We start from the raw sequence: 21,822 nt of genomic DNA on the forward strand, positions 1-21,822 counted from the left end.
CCATTTTCTGTCATGCATAGTTTACAAGGTGAAACTCTTCATTTGTTGTTTATTTTATTAATTTGAATGCATCTTTTTATAATTTCTTCATAATAATAAGCCCCAAGTGATCGATAGTATAATAGATCAGAAATCTAGAGAAGAGATGTAGTGAATAAGAAAGGGGCTTCACTATTTATTTGTCCTGTGGATACGATAACACTAGGGTTGGAGTTGTTCTTGTATGCAGAAACAAAACTAAAAATACAGACACAGTACCAAAATACTACGAGTATGATACATAAAAACATGTAAGTATTGTGCCACTACGTTTATTTCTGTACCCCTTCCCCTACCCCTACCCCAACCACTATCACCCTTAATTTACAATCTTGAAAATGGGGTGCTGATCGAAAGCCCTGGGGTACAGAATAAAAAATGCAATGGTCCAATTAGATACAGTGACAAAGGGAAAGACGAATAAAAGCTTAGCAGCCATCGGAGCTGTGTCATTCAAGTAAGAATTGTGAAGTAGTTTTGAGGAGAGAAAGGCTTTAAACTTTCACAGTTCATTCATCTGTCGTCTCTGATTATACAGTATGTCCAGAATTATTATTTAAAGAAGTCTAGTTTTGAAGCTGTTTTGTCAGCTTGGTGAGGAGGAGTTTGTAGTTGGTCTATTGCCCGATACTCTTCTGTAAGCATCTATTAAAACAAAAGAATGCATTGTTAGCAGATCAGTTCCTTGCTAGCAGTAAGGACTATCAATCGAGAAAGAAAGTCTCTGCTTGCAGGGAAGGAGATCAGGAGTAAAACAGCTCTTACTTTACACTTTACAATTTATACTCGATCAAACCCATCCTCAAACATATCAAATAGTTTCTGAAAACATAATATTAAATTGCCTTGATGATGTTATTTCACTTTTACAACAAATACGATAGAAAAAATAGTAGAATTTTATTTTGATGAATAACACGAGTGCAATCCCGAGTCTTATGAAACTTGGTAACTTTATGATTAGGTAAGTAATACTTACTTGGTCCGGATGCTGGTCCCATTGGAGGAGGTCCAGGGCTCTGACTAGCTAGGGGTGGCCTTGGGGGTCCCATAGGTGATCCCATGGGGGGTCCCCTAGGTGGTCCATAAGGTGGTCTCATAGGTGAGCCCATGGGTGGTGGTCTCATAGGAGGTCCATATGGAGGTCTCATTGGTGGTCTCATCATAGGTGAATTGCTCATAGGGGGACCAGATGGGTGAGGAACAAAAGGTGGTGTTCCATCTTTGGGTCGGCTGTCATAGTTATCTCGTAATGAAGCCCTATCGTTATCCAAAGAGTTCTGATACAAACAAAAATACAAAAGTCATTCTTAGAGAAAATGGAAAAGCATTATCAGTGACTGTCAGAATTGTCCCATAGAATACTCCGAATAGCGTCCTTTTTTCAACAGAATAGGATCCTCATTAGCAAACATGTTAGTGACTCCCTCCACTCAAGCATTGACAAAAATAGAAAGTGTGCGCGCTTGCAGTGTGCTCTCATGATGTGCTTAATCCCAACCATCAGAATGCGACATTTATAATGGTTATTTCAAAACTGTGATTGGATGGCATGTGATTTTCCACATGTCGATTGGTTCTATTAGTGTCTTGGTTTCTCAAGTATACAAACTGCTTTAAATATCACTGGTACAGTAGCTCATTATTCCATTACTGAAAATGCGACAAACTAAAATAATAAGACCCTTGTAAAGGGGCACTGCATACAACCTACTAGAAGTATACTTCCTCCAATAGTCCAATCTCGACTACAAATCTGAATCTTTCCTAATTTGGCCTGTCTAGGATCTCCAGGGGTACTGCTTGAGATAGGTGGTTTACTAAAGCTTGATGGGCTTTCTGTGTGATTTCTAGGTCCATTAGGAGGAGTAACTGATCGACGTCGACTATCACGTAAATCGTTGGTGCCATAACCACGGCTGTCCCTGCGGTCCCGCTCATCTCGTTCATCACGATCGGGTGTGTGCGTCCCTGAATCTCTTCGGCCCTAACATGAAAAAACAAATACTAAGATCTTGTAACCCTTCTAAAAACACAATTTGAACACAATCTGGAAACCAGTTACACTGAAAATCGAACAACAATGACAACCCAAGCTTTAATCAGTTGGTGGCTCCCATGAGGTGGGGTGATGGGGTTGTAATAATATGTGATACTATCAATGATGTAATTACAGAAAGTGATGGTGGAGCTACATTACATGCAGGTGGAGGGGGAGTGGGGTGGTGATGATATGTGATATTATCAATGATATACTTACAGAAGGTGGTGGTGGTGGAGGCCCATTACGTCCAGGTGGTGGAGTACCCATGTATGCTTGAGGAGGTGGAGGTGGTGGGCCAAATCTTCCAGGGGGTGGCGGAGGACCATAGCCCATGGGCATCATGGGTGGAGGACCTAGCAAGGAAGTGTTGTATATCATATTAGAAGAGATCTTTAAAATAGTCTCGTTTTCAAATTATAATTTTGACCTGTTAGTGTAGTCTGATTAACTTACCATACATGGGATGGTGCATTGGGGGTGGCATCGGGACAGGGCTATGGTGCTCTGGTACACGAGGAGCTGCTGGATGCCTACAGATATAATAACCTAAAGATGTTAGCTGCATTATTTTTGATGAAGCTTAAATCCAGGCGATCATCCTGGATCATTGGATGGGTAGAGGGTGTTAAATTTGAGAAATTTTGACAAATACTTACACTGGTGGTGGGGGACCTCGTATCGGTGAGTCAGCTCGAACACCATCAGCTGTGGATGAATACATGAATGATGTAAAAAGCATTTGAATATGGGTATGAAAAAAGGAGTAAATTTCTACTTGCACTGTAATCCCATATTAAGTTCCATATAATTATATATTTTTCATTTTATGTCACCTAGCGCACGGAGACGTCAGTTTAGTGCGCTATATAACAACTTATTATTATTATTATTAAATTCCAAATGATAGGTGTGTCTTACAGTGACCATGACCATGACGTCCTCCCCCCCCCCCCCCCCCTCACACTTCTAGCTTCGAGCTATGCATTTTTTTACAGCTCGAAAGTATAAACCTGGAAGATAAAACTTGGTATGTTCATTTCTTACCACTGTCTGAAGATTTCCCACTCGCAGAGGAACCAGGCCTATTCTTCTCCTTCTCCAGAGCGTACATCCTATCATGAAAAAAATATGGCCAAGGTTACAACAAAATAGCAACTCCTGAGAAGCAGATTCAGGTGTCCTTTTGCCTTAGAACTACGCCGTCTGGGCCGTCTGGGCCACAAAATATGAAAGCTTTTTACATAAAAGTAAAATCATGTCTAAAAACCTTCTTCTTAGGGCATCTCTTTCACGTTTGACCTCTTCTAGTTCTCTTTCTACTGTTCTGTACTTTAGCTGTGAATAAATAACACATGTGAATAATAAATAACAGGACTTCATCAAAGATGAGCATAAAATTTTGTTGTCCGACCCATTTAACAGTCATGAAGTTTTTTCTTTTTTCTATCCCCCCCCTGATAAAATCAATCTTACCCAGTTATTATGAGCTCGTTCTTCTACGGCTGCCACCTAAAAAATAATAATGGCAATGTTACGATTATATAACAATATATGAAGAAAACCATAACATGCACAATTCATTCACCCACAGAAGTTGTTTAGTGTCACAAGAATTACTCTTAAGTCTTCAGGGATTCAAAGAAACGGCTTAAAAGAAGTGACTTTGGACTGGTTGAAGCGAATGATGTTTGAATTGTGTATAAGCCCTTCCCATGAGAATAAAATGAAGAAATATGTATCTAACTGTCACATTGGTTGAGGCCCTGTTACATGAGGCAATTTTTCATTTGCAATACCATTGCATTGCAAGCTGAAGAAGCATGTAACATACCATCTGTTCAACTTGCAATGCAAAGTGGCAAGTTGCATTTGCAGAGAATGTTGCACAAGCTTCTCCTTTTTGCAACGTTGCAAAACAAGTTGCAGCATGTAACATCTTTCCTGCAATCCTGCAATGCAATTACAATGCAAATGCTCGTAAAAGTTGTCAAACGCAGTGTCCTTCATTCCATACCTGATGTCCAACATTACCCTTCACTCGCTGGATCTCATCATTGATATCAGCATAAAGCTTCCTAAAAGTAAAAAAGAAAACAAAAAGGAATCAATATGACAAGGTAAGTTATTATAGACTTTTTACCAGCCTTGCATGACATTTTTAAAGATTGGCTTTACTACTAAAAAGGAGTTTATATTTAAATTTTTAACGTTGATTTTAGCAAAATAAATAAATTATGAAGTTTCTTAGAGATTGCACATAAACTAGAGCATATATATTCTGTATTGAAATTGCACTGATGGCTATAGCTATGATAAAAAGCTCCAAGACTTTTTTGGCAATACCACAGATCATATAAACATAGAGGAAATTTTATTGTGTGAAATTTCTGAATTTTTTCTTCAATGAATGCGGCATGGTAATGGTGTGGAATAGGTGATATCCGTTACCCAAATCACAATGCAGGAGCATAAAAATATTTATCCAATGAGAACTCCTTGACACAAGGCTATGATGGTCACTACATGTCATGTCTGCACAGCAAGTCATTGATAGTCATACCAAATTTGCTTTATCAGGAAGGGATGGGGGGTGGGGGGAGTACCGGGAGGGAGATATAATACCATGGCACTGATATTTTAAAGTTACATACTTATACGTATTGAGGTCTTGAGAATCAGCAGTTGCCTTGGATAACTCAGTCTTCAGCTTGTTCTCTGTAGCTTCCCTTGCTGACTCCTCTGCAGTCAGTTTCCTATGTAATTCGCTTTCTGTGTCTTTGAAGTATTTCCTAAGGGCAGTTAGTTCAATGTCTTTCTCGCGGAAGTCGAGGCGAGCCTTTTCTTCATTTAGCTTGGCTTCAGATAGATTATGCTCAAGATCTTGGATTTTCTCTGGAAAGCCATAAAAATCAATATCAATAGCGGGACTTATATTATTGCAGTTATAGAAATTTGATTTTATCTGCACAACAACCAAAACTCCATACCACAACACACCATGCCACAATAGGCCACACCACACCATCCTCACCTGCTACATACAGCCACATTACCATATGACACCATATCTTAGTCTACAATTCCACACCACACCACACTGTGTTTGACTACATCAAGCTACAATGTACATCATATCACACCACCCTACAACCCATGTCTACTCATATATAATTCCATAACACTACAGCCAACAGTTACTAGAACAATGCATAATACTGCACCACACTGCTTCCCCTACCTCACAACACAGCTGTACTGTATAACTCTACATCACACTGCACCAAAGTAAACCTCTATTGCTATGTTAACTCACCTTCTAATGCTTCTTTCACGGTTTTGGTTTCGACCAGCTCAGTTTTGTATTTCATGTTCTCTTCTTTTATGATCTTGGCTTCTGTCTTTGACTGTTTAGAAAGACAAAAATAATCTATTGTATAACCCACTTGCATAAAATCAGCTGCAAAATAACGAGGTGCTAGTAATAAAAAGAACATCAAATACCTTAGAGGCATCCAGCATTGCTTGAAGTCTCTCAGAGCGTACTTTATCCTCTACAAAAAAAAAAAAAAAAACAAACAACATTTTACTCAATAATATATGTTAGGATTTGTGTAAGGGTTACTCAATAATATATAATTATTAGGATTTGTGTAAGGGAGGAAAACTGGAGAAAAACAAATATTGAATCCCTGAAGGGAGAAACTCATGCAATGCCAAGTCCAGGAATGGAACCAGGGGCGATACGTGAGCGTACTACCACTACGTCACCCTTGATTCCCAATGTTACTGCAAATAAACAAGATTTCATAAAATTTCTTACTCTCTTCTTCTGATAATGGCACGCCTTCATCATCTTCCTCGTTCTCATCTCCTTTAATCTGCAGAAGGCAGTCCTGAAGGACCTCAACTTCATTACATTTAAACTCGTATTGTTCCTGCATCTGGCTGCTCCTCAAAGCCTGGTCATCAAGGCTCTGCTGTAACTTATGATACTTCTCGCTCCATGCATTGATATCATCTTCAAATTTGGCTTTTTCCTGTTCTTGGCTGTCAATTCTGTCTTTTAGTCCCTCAATTTCTTCATTCATTAGGCCCTTAGTCTCCTCAAACTCATTAGCTTGTTTTTGTAGAAGCTGGATTTCGTAGTCCTTGTTTTGAATCTCTCTTTTGTATTCTTCAGCTACTTGTTGCATGCGTTCTATCTCTTCATCTTTTTGTTCAATCTCTTCGCTGACAGCTTTGAGCTCTTGCTTTTTGACATTAATCATTTCCTGTAAATGCTGGAGTTCGTTCTGTAAGGTAATAAGATGACAATCAACTTCAAACCAGAATAAAAGGTTTTACAGAGTATTATTCTATGACAAGAGTTCAAAAAGGGAAAGGAAAGGAAGAGAAATGGAAGGGCAAAGAAAAAGCTAATGAAAAAGAATGAAAATGACCTGAGAAAATGGGAAAGAAAAGAAAATAAGATAATGGAACAGAAAAAAGGAAGGAAAAATGGGAGACCGAGGAAATGGGAAGGAAAGCTAATGAGAAGGAATAGTAAAGAAAATGAAGGGAGAACATGACAAAGAAAAGAATGAGATAGAAAGGTAAAATATGAAACAAGTTTAAAAAGGGAAGGGAAAAGATAAAGAGAAAATAAGGGGAATGGAAATGGAAAGGAAACCCTAATGGAAAAGAATAGTCAAGAAAATGAAAGGAGAAAAACTGAAAGAAAAGAATTTAGGGAAAGGGAATGAGTAAGAAACAAAAAACATGAGAAGACATTTAATAGGAAAGACAAATGGTAATCTAAGGAAAATAGAAAGGGAAGCTAATGGTAAAGAAGGGAAGGTTGTTGAAAATGATGGATGGGAATTCATTGGGAATTCAAGGAAATTCCCAACAAATTCCCAATTTGGGAATCCGGGTTTTTTTCCTGTGCTTCTCACCTCTGTCTGTTTTATTTTCATCATGGTTTGTTCCAGACTCTTTCTTGCAGTATTAGCTGCCTCATCAGAGTGGTGTTTCTGTCAATCAACAAAATGATACAAGATATTGATTATCACAGTGTTTCACTTATGCGTTCTTATCCAAAAATAAGAATGTATCATGATATCTTGGGGGATGCAGATTTTTTTCAATTGATCAATTTAAAACCCCACAATGCACATGCAGATCACGTTACTATTTGGATCACATGACCATGAGGTTGACATTGCTTTATCTAGAGAAGCTCTTTGGGGAAAAACTAGCGTCTTCGAGGTGTAGAGTTGCTAGTAACTTTTACTAAACCTTGTCAATTTTATCAACCCTGAAACAACCTCAGGCTGATCTAAGTCAGGGCATGGCTAACTCACAGATTGAACCCTGAAACAACCTCTGGGCTGATCTAAGTCAGGGCATGGCTAACTCACAGATTGAACCCTGAAACAACCTCAGGCTGATCTAAGTCAGGGCATGGCTAACTCACAGATTGAACCCTGAAACAACCTCTGGGCTGATCTAAGTCAGGGCATGGCTAACTCACAGATTGAACCCTGAAACAACCTCTGGGCTGATCTAAGTCAGGGCATGGCTAACTCACAGATTGAACCCTGAAACAACCTCTGGGCTGATCTAAGTCAGGGCATGGCTAACTCACAGATTGAACCCTGAAACAACCTCTGGGCTGATCTAAGTCAGGGCATGGCTAACTTACAGATTTAACCCTGAAACAACCTCTGGGCTGATCTAAGTCAGGGCATGGCTAACTCACAGATAGAACCCTGAAACAACCTCTGGGCTGATCTAAGTCAGGTCATGGCTAACTTACAGATTTAACCCTGAAACAACCTCTGGGCTGATCTAAGTCAGGACATGGCTAACTCACTGATCGAACCCTGAAACAACCTCTGGGCTGATCTAAGTCAGGACATGGCTAACTCACTGATCGAACCTTGAAACAACCTCTGGGCTGATCTAAGTCAGAACATGGCTAACTTACAGATCGAACCGTGAAACAGCCTCTGGGCTGATCTAAGCAAGGCATGCCAACTCACAGATAGAATTGGAATTTAGTGTGTTGGCATTTGAGGAGAAAGGGAAAGCATTGAAAAAAACTTAAGAAAAACCCAAGGGTTTGCGTAGTATTAAATTTCATAGTCCATTACATGCAGATGTGTATGTGATAGATGGATAAGCATACCTCTTCAACAGCAAGTTCAGATTTCAATTGCAGTTGTTTGTGAGATCTTTCTAGTCCCTCAAGTTCTTCCTCAAGGATGCGGATCCTTGCTTCATAAGTTTTGAAAACATCTGCTTGAAAAAGTGGTAGAACATACAGTGTTTTGTGGAAAATCTTTTTAATACCACAATGACAAATTAACATGAACAAAAAAAGCAATAAAAATACCATTAATGACAATGACATGACAACACTACCATCATCACCTACCAGCAACAACAACTACAACAACAGTAGCAACAACAACGACCACCACAACAAGACTAAAACCAACACATAACACTCTACCTCTTGGACTTGGTCCTTTGGCTGCATTGCTAGAGCTGAAACTAGACTGTAAGAATGAAACACCAAATATTAAGACATTTTCTCTATATCAAAAACAAAAGGCCAGTTCAAAGGGTATGCACATAACCTCCTGTGGTCTCTAGGAAGCACTGCACATGTGAACCTAATGTCACTAATCATACTCAGACTCAGGTTGTTGCACATCTAGGAGCTCTAAGTAAAAAGGATAAAGGACAGTACTTACTATACATGACCAAAATAGAAAGATCACACCAAAAGTACCAAACAGCACTGTACTGATTATAACAAATGGTGGTGCACTTGCTAGATCTTGGCAAATATCATCAAACACCTAAATAAAAAACATTGTATTGCGTTTAAAATGTGAATACCAGGCATAAGACTTGCCTTACCCTTTCTTTTCTTTTGTTTCCTTCCTTCCGTACATTTTTTTTCATTTCCTTCTCTTTCCTTCCCTTTCAGGACAATTCCAGCCCTTCTCTTATCTTCCCTTCACTTTCTTCTCCTTTTCATTTTCTTTTCTTCCTTTCTTTCCTGTCATTTCTTTATCCTTTTTCATTTACTTCCCTTGTCTTCCCTTTCCTTATATTTGCTTCTTATCCCTTCTCTTTCGTTTTGGAAGAAAAAAATGCATAATTATTTATTCATTTACTTAGTAAAGTTCATACCTGACCAAGGGCAACACATGCCAGTATTCCCCTTAGTGCTCCTCTCAAAGGCTGTCCAAACTGAATGATTTTCACAGCTAAGATCTCATGAAACCTCCAAAATCCCTTTAAAATACCAAAACTCTTCTTCTTAGCTTTTTTAGTTTTACTGTCTTCTGCAGCAGATGTCGGAGCTGTAGTTGGCTGATTCAGTACATCAGGCAAGCCCTTTCTTGGAATCTCAGGCTTTTCTTGAGGAACAGGGTCAATCTTTTCTTCATTACTTGTTACACCCTTCCCATCTGCAGGTGTTTGAAGAACTGTTGGAAGTGTTGGTGGCACTTTGGGTGGCATACGGTGATCAAAGGTTTTATCATCAGAGTAAGTCACTCTAGGTTCAAGTTTGTCATCTATAACTTTATCTTGATTGGGAGGGACTCTTAATGCTTCCTCCCTGATATCTACTCCTTGCCTTTGTTGAACTGCAGGAGTTCCATTATAAACTGATGGTTGTGGTACATGACCAGGATCAGCTGCCTTGCTGTCTCCTACATCAGAAGCAGTGCTTTGTGTTGTCACTTCAGAAGGAGGACTAGGATTTATCACAGAACTGCCAGTATTAAGGGCTGAAGCGTCCTGGTTCACTTGTGTGGCTTGTGTTGTCACTTGTGTTGTTTGTGTCGTAGTTTGGGTAGGAATGTCTTGAGAGGGTTTTGTATTACCAGTAGCATCTTGGATACCTTGGGTTGTCATCTGAGTTGTTTGTGTTGTTGCTTGTGTAGGGGTAGGGGTGATTGTAGAAGTTGCAGTATTTATACCAACAGCCTCTTGATTCACTACTGTAGTCTTGGACTCTTCCCTTTTAGTTGCACCAGGTACAAAAGCTTCTGCTTTGTCAGTATTTTCAGCAGCTTTTTGGGGTTCTTTTTGATGTGTTGGATAATTTTCTCTGTTTTCCTCAGGAATCTTTTGACGATGTCTCTTCACTCCATTTTTTCCTTTAATCCTTCTTTTCTTTTGAGGAATTTCTTCAAATTCATCAAAGTCATCGCCAACATATTCATCAACATCTGAATCATCTGAAAGAACAAATGCATTAAGAAAATTGTTCTAGGTTCCTCACCATGACAACCATTTTCCATAAGACCAGTCACAGTAAAGATGAAGCATGCTAAATGATGCAGGTGAAAGTCCAAACAGAATACTGGGTTGTGGCACCTTCATCATAACAGCATATCTTTCACAGTTATTATACTCATTTGTACACAATTATGTGACCCAGACTATTGGCTATTGTCAATCACTTAATTTCCAGTGGTCTGAGTTACTCATTTTTTTGTTAGATGGAAACCAAAAAACAGATGATTTGGGTTATGTTGCTCACATAATTATAAAAATTGGTGTACTAAGCAAATCTGTGAAAAACTCTGAGTATGATGCGACATGCCATACCATGCCACACTCTAAACATGACAGCACTTTATTGACGGAGCAATTAGGAAATTAGTGCAATATCAGCATGAGATTACTAGCAAATAAATAAGACTCTATTGACCTAATTCTACTAGCAACAATAAACACTGTTTTTAACACGTCAGAAGTTCAGAAGTTAGTATAAGTTATATTACGGGGTTAAGACATGTTAATAATTATGATTGCTTTTTTAGAGGTTAAACAATAAGGCATTAATGATAGTTATATAGGTTGTTAGTACAGCTGTCAGGGTTTGACCTGAGGCAAACAGGATAATATAAAGGTTTTTGTTATACTGATCCATTTACCTAGTACCTATAGTACCTAGCTTTTAGTATGACAGTACATAGTACCTAGCTTTAAATATTATGGATTATTTGATTAATGGATTAAAGTTTTACAACAAAAGCTGCTACAAATGGAAGAATTGTTTAGTTGTAAGAATGTTAGCAATGCAGTGTCAGGGTAAGTCCAAAAGATTGAGAGAAAGAGAGAGGGGGGGAGGGAGGGAGTGGGGAACTCTACAAGTACCAGAGGAACCATAATGTAAACTCAGAGAATAACCATTTATAATTGCAAAATGCTTTCCTTTTGTCCCAAAATGGAACAATATATAAATATAAGTACATAGAAATCTTATAAATATTCCAGCTTTTCTAGGGAAGAATAACACATCACCTGGGAAACTGAATTTTAGGAATGGGGGTAGCCCTCTATATGCCACAGCACCAATGACCAGTACCATGAAAGACTAAGAGTCTTAAAAGTATTAGTCCAAGAAGACTCTCGAATAAGTAACACAAGTTGCAGAAATATTAGATTGGCTTCAGTCACAGGAATCCATATTATAGATATTTCAAACAATACACAAAGGTTATTAGTTTAGTTTTATAAGATTAGTTGAAAAGTTAACTTGGAGGGCAAGAGTGGCGTGATAGTAAAATATTTGCCTTTCCAGCTGCAAATCCAGAACAATTTCCAGTGGTGTGGCTGTTAGCAATAAAGGTTTTCCTCCCCCCATTCATGAGAAATCAATAATGTTCTTCAAAAGTTGTATGGCTTGCATAGAGTGGTTGTTGTGGTGGTAGTATGTGTATACTAAGTAAAAGTGGGCAAAATAAGAATATCAGTATTCATGCTTAATTTTCAATACCCACTATACCATGAATTATTATTATAATTATAATTATTTTGAAGATAAATGACTAGACAAGAACCTGGTTCAGTTGGTGGATAAAAGCACTGGATTTCTGGAGGAGCATCTTCATCAAAACAACATTCATCATCGTGGCACTCATCTTCGGTCAGGTCAATACCACAGCTCATTCTCTTTTCATATGAAACTGACATGCAGCGATCCTGGTCCAAATGGATGTCTGTTTGTGTGATGTTAGAAATAACTTAGAATATCAATTGAAAATAGATGATCAACACTTTCATCTAGTTACATATATAATATTTGGCATGTATACATGACAAACACAAAGCAAGCTGCTTTAAATTTAAAACAAAAGCTGCAAATAAGTGCCAGTCATTGGACAAATGCCTGGTACAAAAGACCACTTGACTGGTGTAGTAAAAGGCTGGACATTTGACAGAACAAATTTCATTACAAAATATGTAACAAATAGTCGATTGAGGTTGTTTAATTGCTGAAATTTCTAGTAATAATATTTTGTCTGCCCACAATTTGGTTTTGACAAGTCAAATATGCCTTTGCCTGACAAATGACCTGCTTGTCAAAAACATTTACTTGGAGCCTTGAAAACATGCTTTTAGTTAATTATCACTGATATAGTTTTAGTATGTTAGTATGGGAAAGACGGTAATGAGTGATTGATTATTAACTGTAGGTGGTACACAGGCGTGCGCATAAATGTTCGTGTATGTAAATTTGAGTATGAATGATTAGTAATGACTAATGAAAGGAATATGAAAAGAAGAATGAAAATGGGATTGAACAATGAGATTAAAACAGAATGACTATTTCAAAATGGCAAACCAACATTAACTCTTACTTTAGTAAGAATTTTCTTTCTTTTATCAATGTTATCATGTTTTTAAGGTTTACTTTTAATGAGTTTAATATGCACAATGAATTTAATTTGAATTTAAAGATAAATGTTTGAGTAATCCATTTAGTTTGAAAAAATTTAAACTTGAATTTAAAAAATTGGTTAAAACAGGAATAATAAATGCTTTATCAGCCAATTTTTGAAAAGAAATTTCCAAAAAAAAAAAAATTTATTTATTGGCTTAATTATAATCAAAGTTTTCAGCATCACATGTGTGTTATTAGTGGTGAAACAAGGGATGTGCTTTTTAGAGTATGGTCAGCCATTCTAGCAGCTGAGTGCTGATCAACCATCAATATAGTAAGCATAAAATAATGCTATTGGCATCCTTAAAGTGTAAGTAGAATATTGTTAGATTATCGGTAGGTTTTCAGTAGGGTGTTGAAGGTTGTCAGTATAGTGTTGGTAGGTTGTCTGTAGAGTGTTGGTAGGTTGTCAGTAGAGTGTTGGTAGGCTGTCAGTAGAGTGTTGGTAGGTTGTCTGTAGAGTGTGGGTAGGTTGTCTGTAGAGTGTTGGTAGGTTGTCAGTAGAGTGTTGATAGGTTGTCTGTAGAGTGTTGGTAAGTTGTCAGTAGAGTATTGATAGGTAGTAGGAAGAGTGTTGCTAGGTTGTCAGTAGAGTATTGATAGGTTGTAAGAAGAGTGTTGGTAGGAGTGTCATTAGATGCTACTTTGGTGGTAGGGTGTAGAATATATGTTGTCATTAGGTTGCAAGTAAGGTGTTCATTGATGGTCAATAATGGCCAACCCCAGTTGATCACTACCCAGCTTTTAGAATGGTATGCACTGTACTCTAATCACATGTGGCATAAAAACTGAATATGGAAGTAATGGATTATGGAATAAAGAAAAGCACAGCATTCAAAACATCTACTTACATTGTCTTCACAAGCCTACAACTACAACACATTATTAGCCACAAAAAAATTTGTTTTAAAAGAATTTAAAAACCACTGAAACACTAAAGAATGATAACATGTTGTTCCATACTTACCATTCATATCATACAACTTTCTTTTATTCTTTTTGGTTTTCATCCCCTTTGTCTTTCTACCAGCATTTTTTTTCTTTGGGGTCTTCAATTTCATCTTCATGTTCTTGAGTTTGTTTTGAAGGAGTCTAGTTTGTGGCTTTGCTTTGCTTGCAGATTTTTCTTTTTTTGAAGACTCAACACTCTTCCTTTCTGATTCAGAAACATTTGTGTTTTTCACTCTCAGATGTGTGTCTTTGTTTTTTTCGGTTTCTCCTTCTTTTGGCTTATCACCATTTTTGGCTAATGTGTCTAACTTGTTCTTGAGGGCAGCTTCAATCTCCATTTCCTCTTTTACCTTATCAGCTTCTTCTTGATCCTTTTCCTTATTTTCATCTTCAACTTTCTTTCTCTGTTCTTCTTCTTCTATTCTCTTCATCTCCTCTTCTATTTCTTTATTCTTTTCCTCTTTTCTTTTCTTTTCGTCTTCGATTCTTTGCTTTTCTTCTTCCATTTTCCTCTTTTCTTCTTCCAATTCTTTCCTCTTTTGTTCTTCCTCTTTCTTTTTCTTTTCCTCTTCCATTGCTTTCAATCGTTTCTCCACTTCCAGTCTTATGCGTTTTTTCCTCTCTTCTTCCTTTTTCAACTTTTCTCTTCCCTTTCTAAGTCGTTCATCTTCCATCTTCTTTTCATATTCCATTTTTCTTTGAAGCAAGATTTTAGCTTGTTCATCCAGAGCTTGAACTCTTTTCCTCTCTTCTTGCAGGAGCCGAAGCCTAGCCTGTCTTTCTTCTTCTTCTTTTTGTCTTTTTATTTCTTCTTCTTTTTCGGCATTCTTTTGGGTTTGGTCCTCTATATTTCCATTCTCTTGTTCACCAACCAAGGCTTCCTTTTTCCCATCTTCATTACCTTTTTGTTCTCCATCCCTATCATCTGCTTCTCCTTTTTCTTCCTTGTTAGCAGGTGTCTCTTTTGCATCATTTTCTTCAGTTGATGCATCTGCCTTGGAGTTAGCATCTTTTCTATCCTGCTCTTTCTCTCTTAGAGCATCATTTTCCACTTCTATCTTTGAAGTTTCATTCTCCGGATGAATGACTTCCACTGGCTCAACCTCCTCAAAATCCTCTTCATCCTCATCTTCAGTTTCGTCTTCAGCTGAATCATCAGGTTTGTTCACAGGATCCTTCTTGTTATTGACATCTGCACTCCTGATATTATCAACACCACTATTCTCATTTTTCTCTGCATTATCCATCTTGTTTTCAGGTTTTTCTTCGCCACCCTTGTCTTCTCTTGCAGATTCTGGTTTCTTATCAAAACCTGAATTATGCTCCTCTACATTGGGGTTTTCTTTGTTCCCTCTACCATGTGACCTCTCTAAATGTTCTTGCTCTGCCTTTTCTCTTAGTTTTCTCTTATGGAAAAGAATTTCTTTTCCTTTAGACGGAAATTGAGATGTTTTATCTTTGGAGAGGTCCTCTTGGGATTTCCTTTCACTTGCTTCATCAACTCTGTCAGATGGGATCTTGTTTGTATTTTCCTCTTTCATTTCCTTACTTTCTATGGGATCTCCATTGACACCTCTAATTCCTAATCCATCTTCTGGTGAAAGTCCCATATCATAATCCCCTTTCGTCTCTTTATCTGCAGCTTTAGTCTCATCATTAGGTTTCCTCAGACGACTAAGATCTTCTTCAACAACAGCTTTCAGGTCATCCTGGACTTTCTTTGCCATTTCATCCATTGATCTTTTACCCTCCTCACCAACACCTGCTGGAAGATCTTCATTTTTGCTCTTCTCATTACCATCTGGAACATGCACAGCAGGTCTGAAAACCTTCCTCTCATCTTCCTTCTCATGTCCATCATCTGTAGAATCCCCCTCCTTTGGCTGAGCACTTTGGATCTTTTGTCGCTCCTCTAGTACCTTCAGTAATTCCTCTCTTGGCAGAGACATGTACTCTCCAGGAATAAACTGAGGGAGTTTCTTCTCTCCTTTTGAGTTTAAAGCTTCAGAAGAGCTTTGGTCTATAACGTCAGGTTCATCTCTTGCAGGGTTACCTTGCTGCCATTCTGCTGCAGCCTCCTTACCGTCCTTTTTCTCTTCTACTGAGAACTTAAGAGCATCTTCCACATTTTCCTCCTTTTCAAACTTTTCTTCCTCTATAATTACAAAAGAAGGCATGTCATTTGGAAATTAAATGAAAAACAACAACAAATGTTAAAGACATAAAAATTATTTGGTGATCAAAATTCAGAGCCATTTGTGAAAAAGTGAATTCAATTAGAATGGAAAATGTGAAATGAAATAAAAATGAATGAATAAACAAATATAGGAGTGCATATGTAAGTCTTAGAATATATTATCTTAAATGTGTGAGTAAAATAACAGTGCAACAGATTTTACAGTCAGCGTTTATTGTGGGGTTTTTTTATCTTACTATTCTTTTAATTTATGAACTAAAATTTTGTTTATAAGCTATGAGAAATAAAAGAAAGCTTATGATAGCTGCCAGTAACTCATAAGAAAAGCATGCAATTTAGAATATCATCAGTCAGAAGTGCAAAATTTTAGTTGAATAAGGATTTGCACAAGCATTTTTTAGCTCAGTAGACTACCAAATTGCATGTGTGCCAGGGACAAATTTTGAGCAACATATATCGTGCAAATTCTATCAATATTGTTAATATATTGATTTGGTGCTTGTAACTTGTCAGGATTGTTACACATGTGGTATTCATTTGTCAGTCCTGTCCAGTCTACGGTCAATGGTAGGGTAATATAACTTGTAACTTGTCAGGATTGTAATACATGTGGTATCTATTGGTCAGTGCTGTCCTGTCAATGGTGGGGTAATATAACTTGTAACTTGTCAGGATTGTAATACATGTGGTATCTATTGGTCAGTGCTGTCCTGTCAATGGTAGGGTAATGTAACTTGTAACTTGTCAGGATTGTAACAAATGAAGGTTTTTGGAAAACAACTTGAGGAATGCTCAAATATATAAAGCAAAGCTTGAGGCGTTGATAACAGCAGTCCATAGTTCATAATGTACTGTTAACTATCATAAAGTTGTCAGCTGACAAGTTACACACTCTATATCGTACGGTGCAGGTTGATCATAATATAGCAAGCTCGAATAGTGTTTAATTCATATATAGTTACACAAAACAAATTGCATATTTTATATAATTCTTAAGTTACACCTAATTCATAAAAAGTGTACATAAACATGCAAGTTACACACTTTTAACTGTTTAACATGCAAATATTTTTAAAATGTTTTATCTAATCAAATTTTATATCAGAGATATTGTAACACAATGTCATAGCTTGTAAGATTATAATACAACTTTTTCTCATCTTAAGAAAAAATATTGTATTATCATTATTATTATTATTATTATTACAGTGCAATTATTCATATTATAATTCAATAGGATGGAATCAATTAGTTGAGTAGATCAATTTCTACTTGACGCATGCATCCTGGACAAAGATAATTAGTTCAATATATACCTTGACCTTTTGAATCCTTACTTGCTTGGCTTGGACTTCCTGGATTGTCTTTTCTCTCTTCCTGGTCATTAGGGTTGACACCATTCTGCTTTGGAATTTCTGTTCCTCGATTATTGCTGTTGTCTTTGTTTTCTGATTCTTGATTTGTAGACTCTCCTTCTCTTTGATTTTCTAATTCTTTCTCTTCCTTGATTTCTTGTTCCGAATTTCTATTATTTTCGTCTTCTTTGCTTTCTTCTCTCATTCTTTTTTCTTGATTTTCAGGATTGGTTAATTGGTCTTCATTTCTTTCATCTTTGTTGACCACTCTGTCATTTTCTCCATGGTTTTGCTGTGGCTCATTTGCAGCCTCTATCATAACTTGTGCACCTTCATTTTCCTGTACCAGTTTTTTAACCTCCTGGTTTTGCTCCCTGTCATTTTCGCCATGGTTTTGCTGTGGATCATTTGCAGCCTCTATCATAACTTGTGCACCTTCATTTTCCTGTACCAGTTTTTTAACCTCCTGCTTTTGCTCCCTGTCATTTTCTCCATGGTTTTGCTGTGGATCATTTGCAGCCTCTCTCATAGCTTGTGCACCTTCATTTTCCTGTACAAGTTTTTTAACCTCCTGGTTTTCCTCCAGAGCTTGAACCTCGTGATTAACATTAGTACCAACTTGCTCTTCATTTTTCACTTCTTGCTTGCTACTTCCATCACTATCAGTCTGGTTTTTCTGTTCTTCTTTTGAAATACTACTTGCCTCATCAAAGGTTTTCTCTTCTTTCTTAACTTGTTCTTCCTGTTTCTGTTCTGTACTTTCACTATGTCTACTATCATCTTCACTATTCTGAACACCCATCAGAGACTGTTCATCACTTTTATCAGTTTCAGTTTTCTTTTCATCCTTTTCTTCCAAAATATTTCCTACACTTTCAACCTTTTTTTCATTTTTTTCATTATTAACCCCAGATTCTATATTATCTAAATTATCAACCAGTACCTCTGGAGCTTTTTTTCGCTCAGAGGGGTTTTGTTTATCTCCTTCATTATTGTTTGTTTCTTTATCGCTTTCAGTACTCTGTTCACTAGATAGAGTACTTTCATCAGCCTCTTCCCCAGGAGGTATGGTAAAGAAGTCTGAAATAGTTCCAATAATACCAGACATAGTTCCTTCTGTTCCCTTTGATTTGTCACTCTCACCTGATTTTTCTGAGTTGTCTTGATTTAGGTCTTCATTAGTAGTTACAGAAGCATCTTCGGTTGTTTTAGGATCACTAGGATTGTTGTCTTTCTTAGTTGTTCCTCCAGGCTCTTCTGAATTCTGAGAAATAATAAAAAGAATACAAGTGTGAACTTGAATTTCTGAAAGATTATTCAAAAGCTAAGGAATACTATACTGTATAAGGAAATATTGTTATATAAATGGATGAATATATAAATGGATTGATGAATTAATTGATGACTTCTCAAATAAATGAATGGATTAATGAAAGAGCAAATGAAAGACTAAATAGAAGAAAATTTGAAAAAGCAAATAGATGATTAAATGAATGAATGAAAAATTAATGAGTAAATGAATGAATGAAAGAATGGATGAATGGAAGGATGAGTGAATGAATACATAGATGGATGAATTAAAATGCACATGAATGAATGAATGAATAAAGACATGAATGAATAGATGGTTGGATAGATGGAGGAATAAATGATTGAATAAATGAATGGATATATTGATAAATGAACTTTAGTATGAATGAATAAATGAATGAATGGATAGATGGATGGATGGATAAATGAACTGATAAAGGCATAGATGGATGGAGGAATGAATGAAAGAATGAATGAATAAATGAATGAATAAATGAATAAATGAATGAAGAATAAAATTATTAAATGAACAAACAATAGCTAATGAATGTTGCCATCTACCAGTAAATGAATGAAAAGTTATGATCAATGTATTAAAAATCTATTCTAAAGAATAAGAGCTGCTTTTATGGAGAACACATATATTAAAAAAATAAATTGCTTACTTCTAATATTTCCTTAGATACTACATAAGTAGGATTGGATTCATATACTACTAATTCTTCAACATGTTCTTTGGGAAAGTAACCTCCTTTTCCATCAGACTGTGAAAAAAATACAAAAATATTTTTTATTTGATATAGCATCAAAATTACACAAAGTAGATGGCATTGCAAAGCACTCCCTCTCGTCCCTTAACTCCTCTATACACATATCAATAATAAACCTTCCTCAACTTACCTCTCCAAACCAGAGTTCTGGTGTTTTATCAGGTTCTTTTGCATAAATATAGACTTTTTGTCCTTCTTTAAGTTGCAAGAGTCCATTTTCTCCAGTGCCCTCAAAATTTGTTATAACTTTACCTACAGATATTGGCTCTGAAAGAAAATAAAAACAAAAAAAAGTTATGTCTAATTTAACTCAAATATATTTGGAAAAAAAACCTATTATATAGAAAACCCTTGGATATTTCTTTCATATATGGGGCCTCATAGTAAAAAAAAGAACAAATTGAATGACTGTCTTTTCAGAATTGCCAAAGCTTCGCTATTGCAAAATGTCCACTTCCAGATTTCCATATATAACTTTATGACCCAAAAAAATTTCAGTTGTGTAATGTTTGCGTAAAGTAGATACTGATATCAAAATGGGAAACCTTACTTAGACACTCCACTATATATCTGGGACTACATTTGTACACTTTATAAGACTTAAATATGAACAAATTTGACCCACTAGGGACTAAGTTTTATATGTATCAAAATAAAAGGATTATATAATAAAAAAACCTTAGATAAGATTGAAATAAAGAAAAAAAGGAAAAGAATTATCAGCTTATATGTAAAAGTTTAAACTATGAAAGTAAAAAAATGTGTTTGTATTTATAAAATATAAACAGTTCATTCAACACACCCTTAAGACCTAGTAGCTTTAATTTCTGAAATATTGTAAGTTTATCAGTTGTCAGAAATAGAACTAATTTTTTAGGATACTATATAGATGAATTTGTCATTAAAGAACCTTACGTCTCAAAATAATGAGTTTTGTTATTCATAGTAGTTTGTGGCCTGGTAAGTTTATAAGGAAGCCTAATTTTAAAAAACTTATTTAAAAAATTGTCGGATTTAACTCTACTCAAGACTCTCAAAGTCATTAAACCAGTTTATTTTAATTTCATTTTTGTAAATTTAAAGGTTAAAAACTTAGAGTTAGTTAGTCTAGGATGGTTCAAAATATTCATCAGACGTGGACTTTTCAGATCCAGTGTCACTAGTCTGCGACACCGGGGCAAGAAAAATAAAATAACAACACGAAAAAGTACTGAAAAAACGAACCACAGCTACTCACCATTACATAGGGGATCCCTACATAACCTAGCCTCGGACATTGAATGTGTTATTAAGACGGTGGACAAGAAAAATAGCGCAAAACACGCTAAGTTCGATCTTGCCACCATCTTGCATACTGGATTAATGAAATTCCACGCATGCGTAATTGTATTGTTACGTAGGTGACGTGTCCTTTGGGGAAAACTCGCAAGGGGTGACTGGTGAACGAGAAGTCATAGAAACACAGACCTTTCTCCTGGAATGCTGTGGGTAATACTACTTATTAAAGCGAGAAAATCTGTCCTATTGAGAGAGAAGGCTTCCAAAGTGGCTGTCCCGTGACGAAATAATTATTTCTGATCTAATTTCAATGACTTAGCGCGTGGAAAGTAATTCGTACCTCCCCTCCCTTAGAATGTATTTTTTTAACCAGTTAATTGAGAAATGACGTCACAGTTAATGAGTTCTAATTTCCACTTTGATATATGGCTTGATAAAAAAAGATAAGGCCAAGTATAATTTTGTAAAAAAGATCAATAATATATTTTTTTCGCTTTATTTAGATCAGGGAAAAGGGGGTTAAAGGGCGTGGTCGAGAATTACCTTTGGCAGTGGCATTTGAGTTTAAAAATCTTAAATTAAAATTATAAATTTAAAATATAAAAAGGAAAAAAAGCAATCAAAAATCTAGAATTCATGTGTAAGACAGATCAAATAGGAGTTGACAGTAAGGAGAATAGACCTGAATCGACTAACCAGATTGGATACCGTATAGGACAGAATGAATGGGAATGACAAAGGAGAATAGATCTGAATCAGATTGAATACCGAATAGGACATAATGAATGGGAATGACGAAGGAGAATAGACCTGAATCAGTTTGGATACCGTATAGGACATAATGAATGGGAATGACAAAGGAGAATAGACCTGAATCAGATATACCGTATAGGACATAATGAATGGGAATGACAAAGAAGAATAGACCTGAATCAGATATACCGTATAGGACAGAATGAATGGGAATGACAAAGGAGAATAGACCTGAATCAGATATACCGTATAGGACAGAATGAATGGGAATGACAAAGGAGAATAGACCCGAATTAGATATACCGTATAGGACAGAATGAATGGGAATGACAAAGGAGAATAGGCCTGAATCAGATATACCGTATAGTACATAATGAATGGGAATG

The 21,822-nt window shown here is 36.5% G+C and overlaps 1 protein-coding gene across 5 annotated transcripts; it reads right to left on the reverse strand.

Moving 5' to 3' along the window:
• Positions 1-37: 37 nt before the first annotated feature.
• LOC116299628 (uncharacterized) lies at positions 38-20,764 on the reverse strand. 5 transcript variants are annotated; one of them, XM_031708312.1, is made up of 25 exons: positions 20,643-20,764; positions 19,536-19,672; positions 19,301-19,399; positions 18,468-18,588; positions 13,789-15,927; positions 11,938-12,096; positions 9,269-10,326; positions 8,824-8,931; positions 8,580-8,625; positions 8,253-8,362; positions 7,018-7,095; positions 5,904-6,375; positions 5,585-5,634; positions 5,397-5,487; positions 4,735-4,975; positions 4,098-4,158; positions 3,557-3,592; positions 3,351-3,418; positions 3,128-3,195; positions 2,740-2,788; positions 2,537-2,613; positions 2,300-2,436; positions 1,754-2,026; positions 1,019-1,319; positions 38-684 (listed from the first exon to the last, which is right to left on the reverse strand). In XM_031708312.1, the coding sequence occupies exons 1-25, from the start codon at positions 20,749-20,751 to the stop codon at positions 626-628; spliced, it is 6,147 nt and encodes a 2,048-aa protein (XP_031564172.1). In that variant the 5' UTR covers positions 20,752-20,764; the 3' UTR covers positions 38-625. The 5 variants fall into 5 exon arrangements, with proteins under 5 accessions (XP_031564172.1, XP_031564170.1, XP_031564169.1 ...); XM_031708310.1 differs by having other exon boundaries at positions 17,307-18,588; XM_031708309.1 differs by having other exon boundaries at positions 17,292-18,588.
• Between the last annotated feature and the right edge of the window lie 1,058 nt (positions 20,765-21,822).

Source organism: Actinia tenebrosa, unplaced genomic scaffold (assembly GCF_029948245.1).
Source record: "Actinia tenebrosa isolate PJP-AT-01 unplaced genomic scaffold, QUT_ActTen_1.0 PGA_scaffold8__29_contigs__length_14323225, whole genome shotgun sequence".
NCBI classification, from domain to species: Eukaryota; Metazoa; Cnidaria; class Anthozoa; order Actiniaria; family Actiniidae; genus Actinia; species Actinia tenebrosa.

What these genes read in the sequence shown, in the direction of transcription:
- LOC116299628 (XM_031708308.1), bottom strand. Translation starts at nt 20,751, where the DNA reads ATGGTGGCAAGATCGAACTTAGCGTGTTTTGCGCTATTTTTCTTGTCC. An exon ending in CGTGAAAGAAGCATTAGAAG is followed by an intron (nt 4,976 to 5,396) that starts GTGAGTTAACAT and finishes ATGGCTTTCCAG; the next exon opens with AGAAAATCCAAGATCTTGAG. An exon ending in AGAGATGCCCTAAGAAGAAG is followed by an intron (nt 3,196 to 3,350) that starts GTTTTTAGACAT and finishes TTTTCATGATAG; the next exon opens with GATGTACGCTCTGGAGAAGG.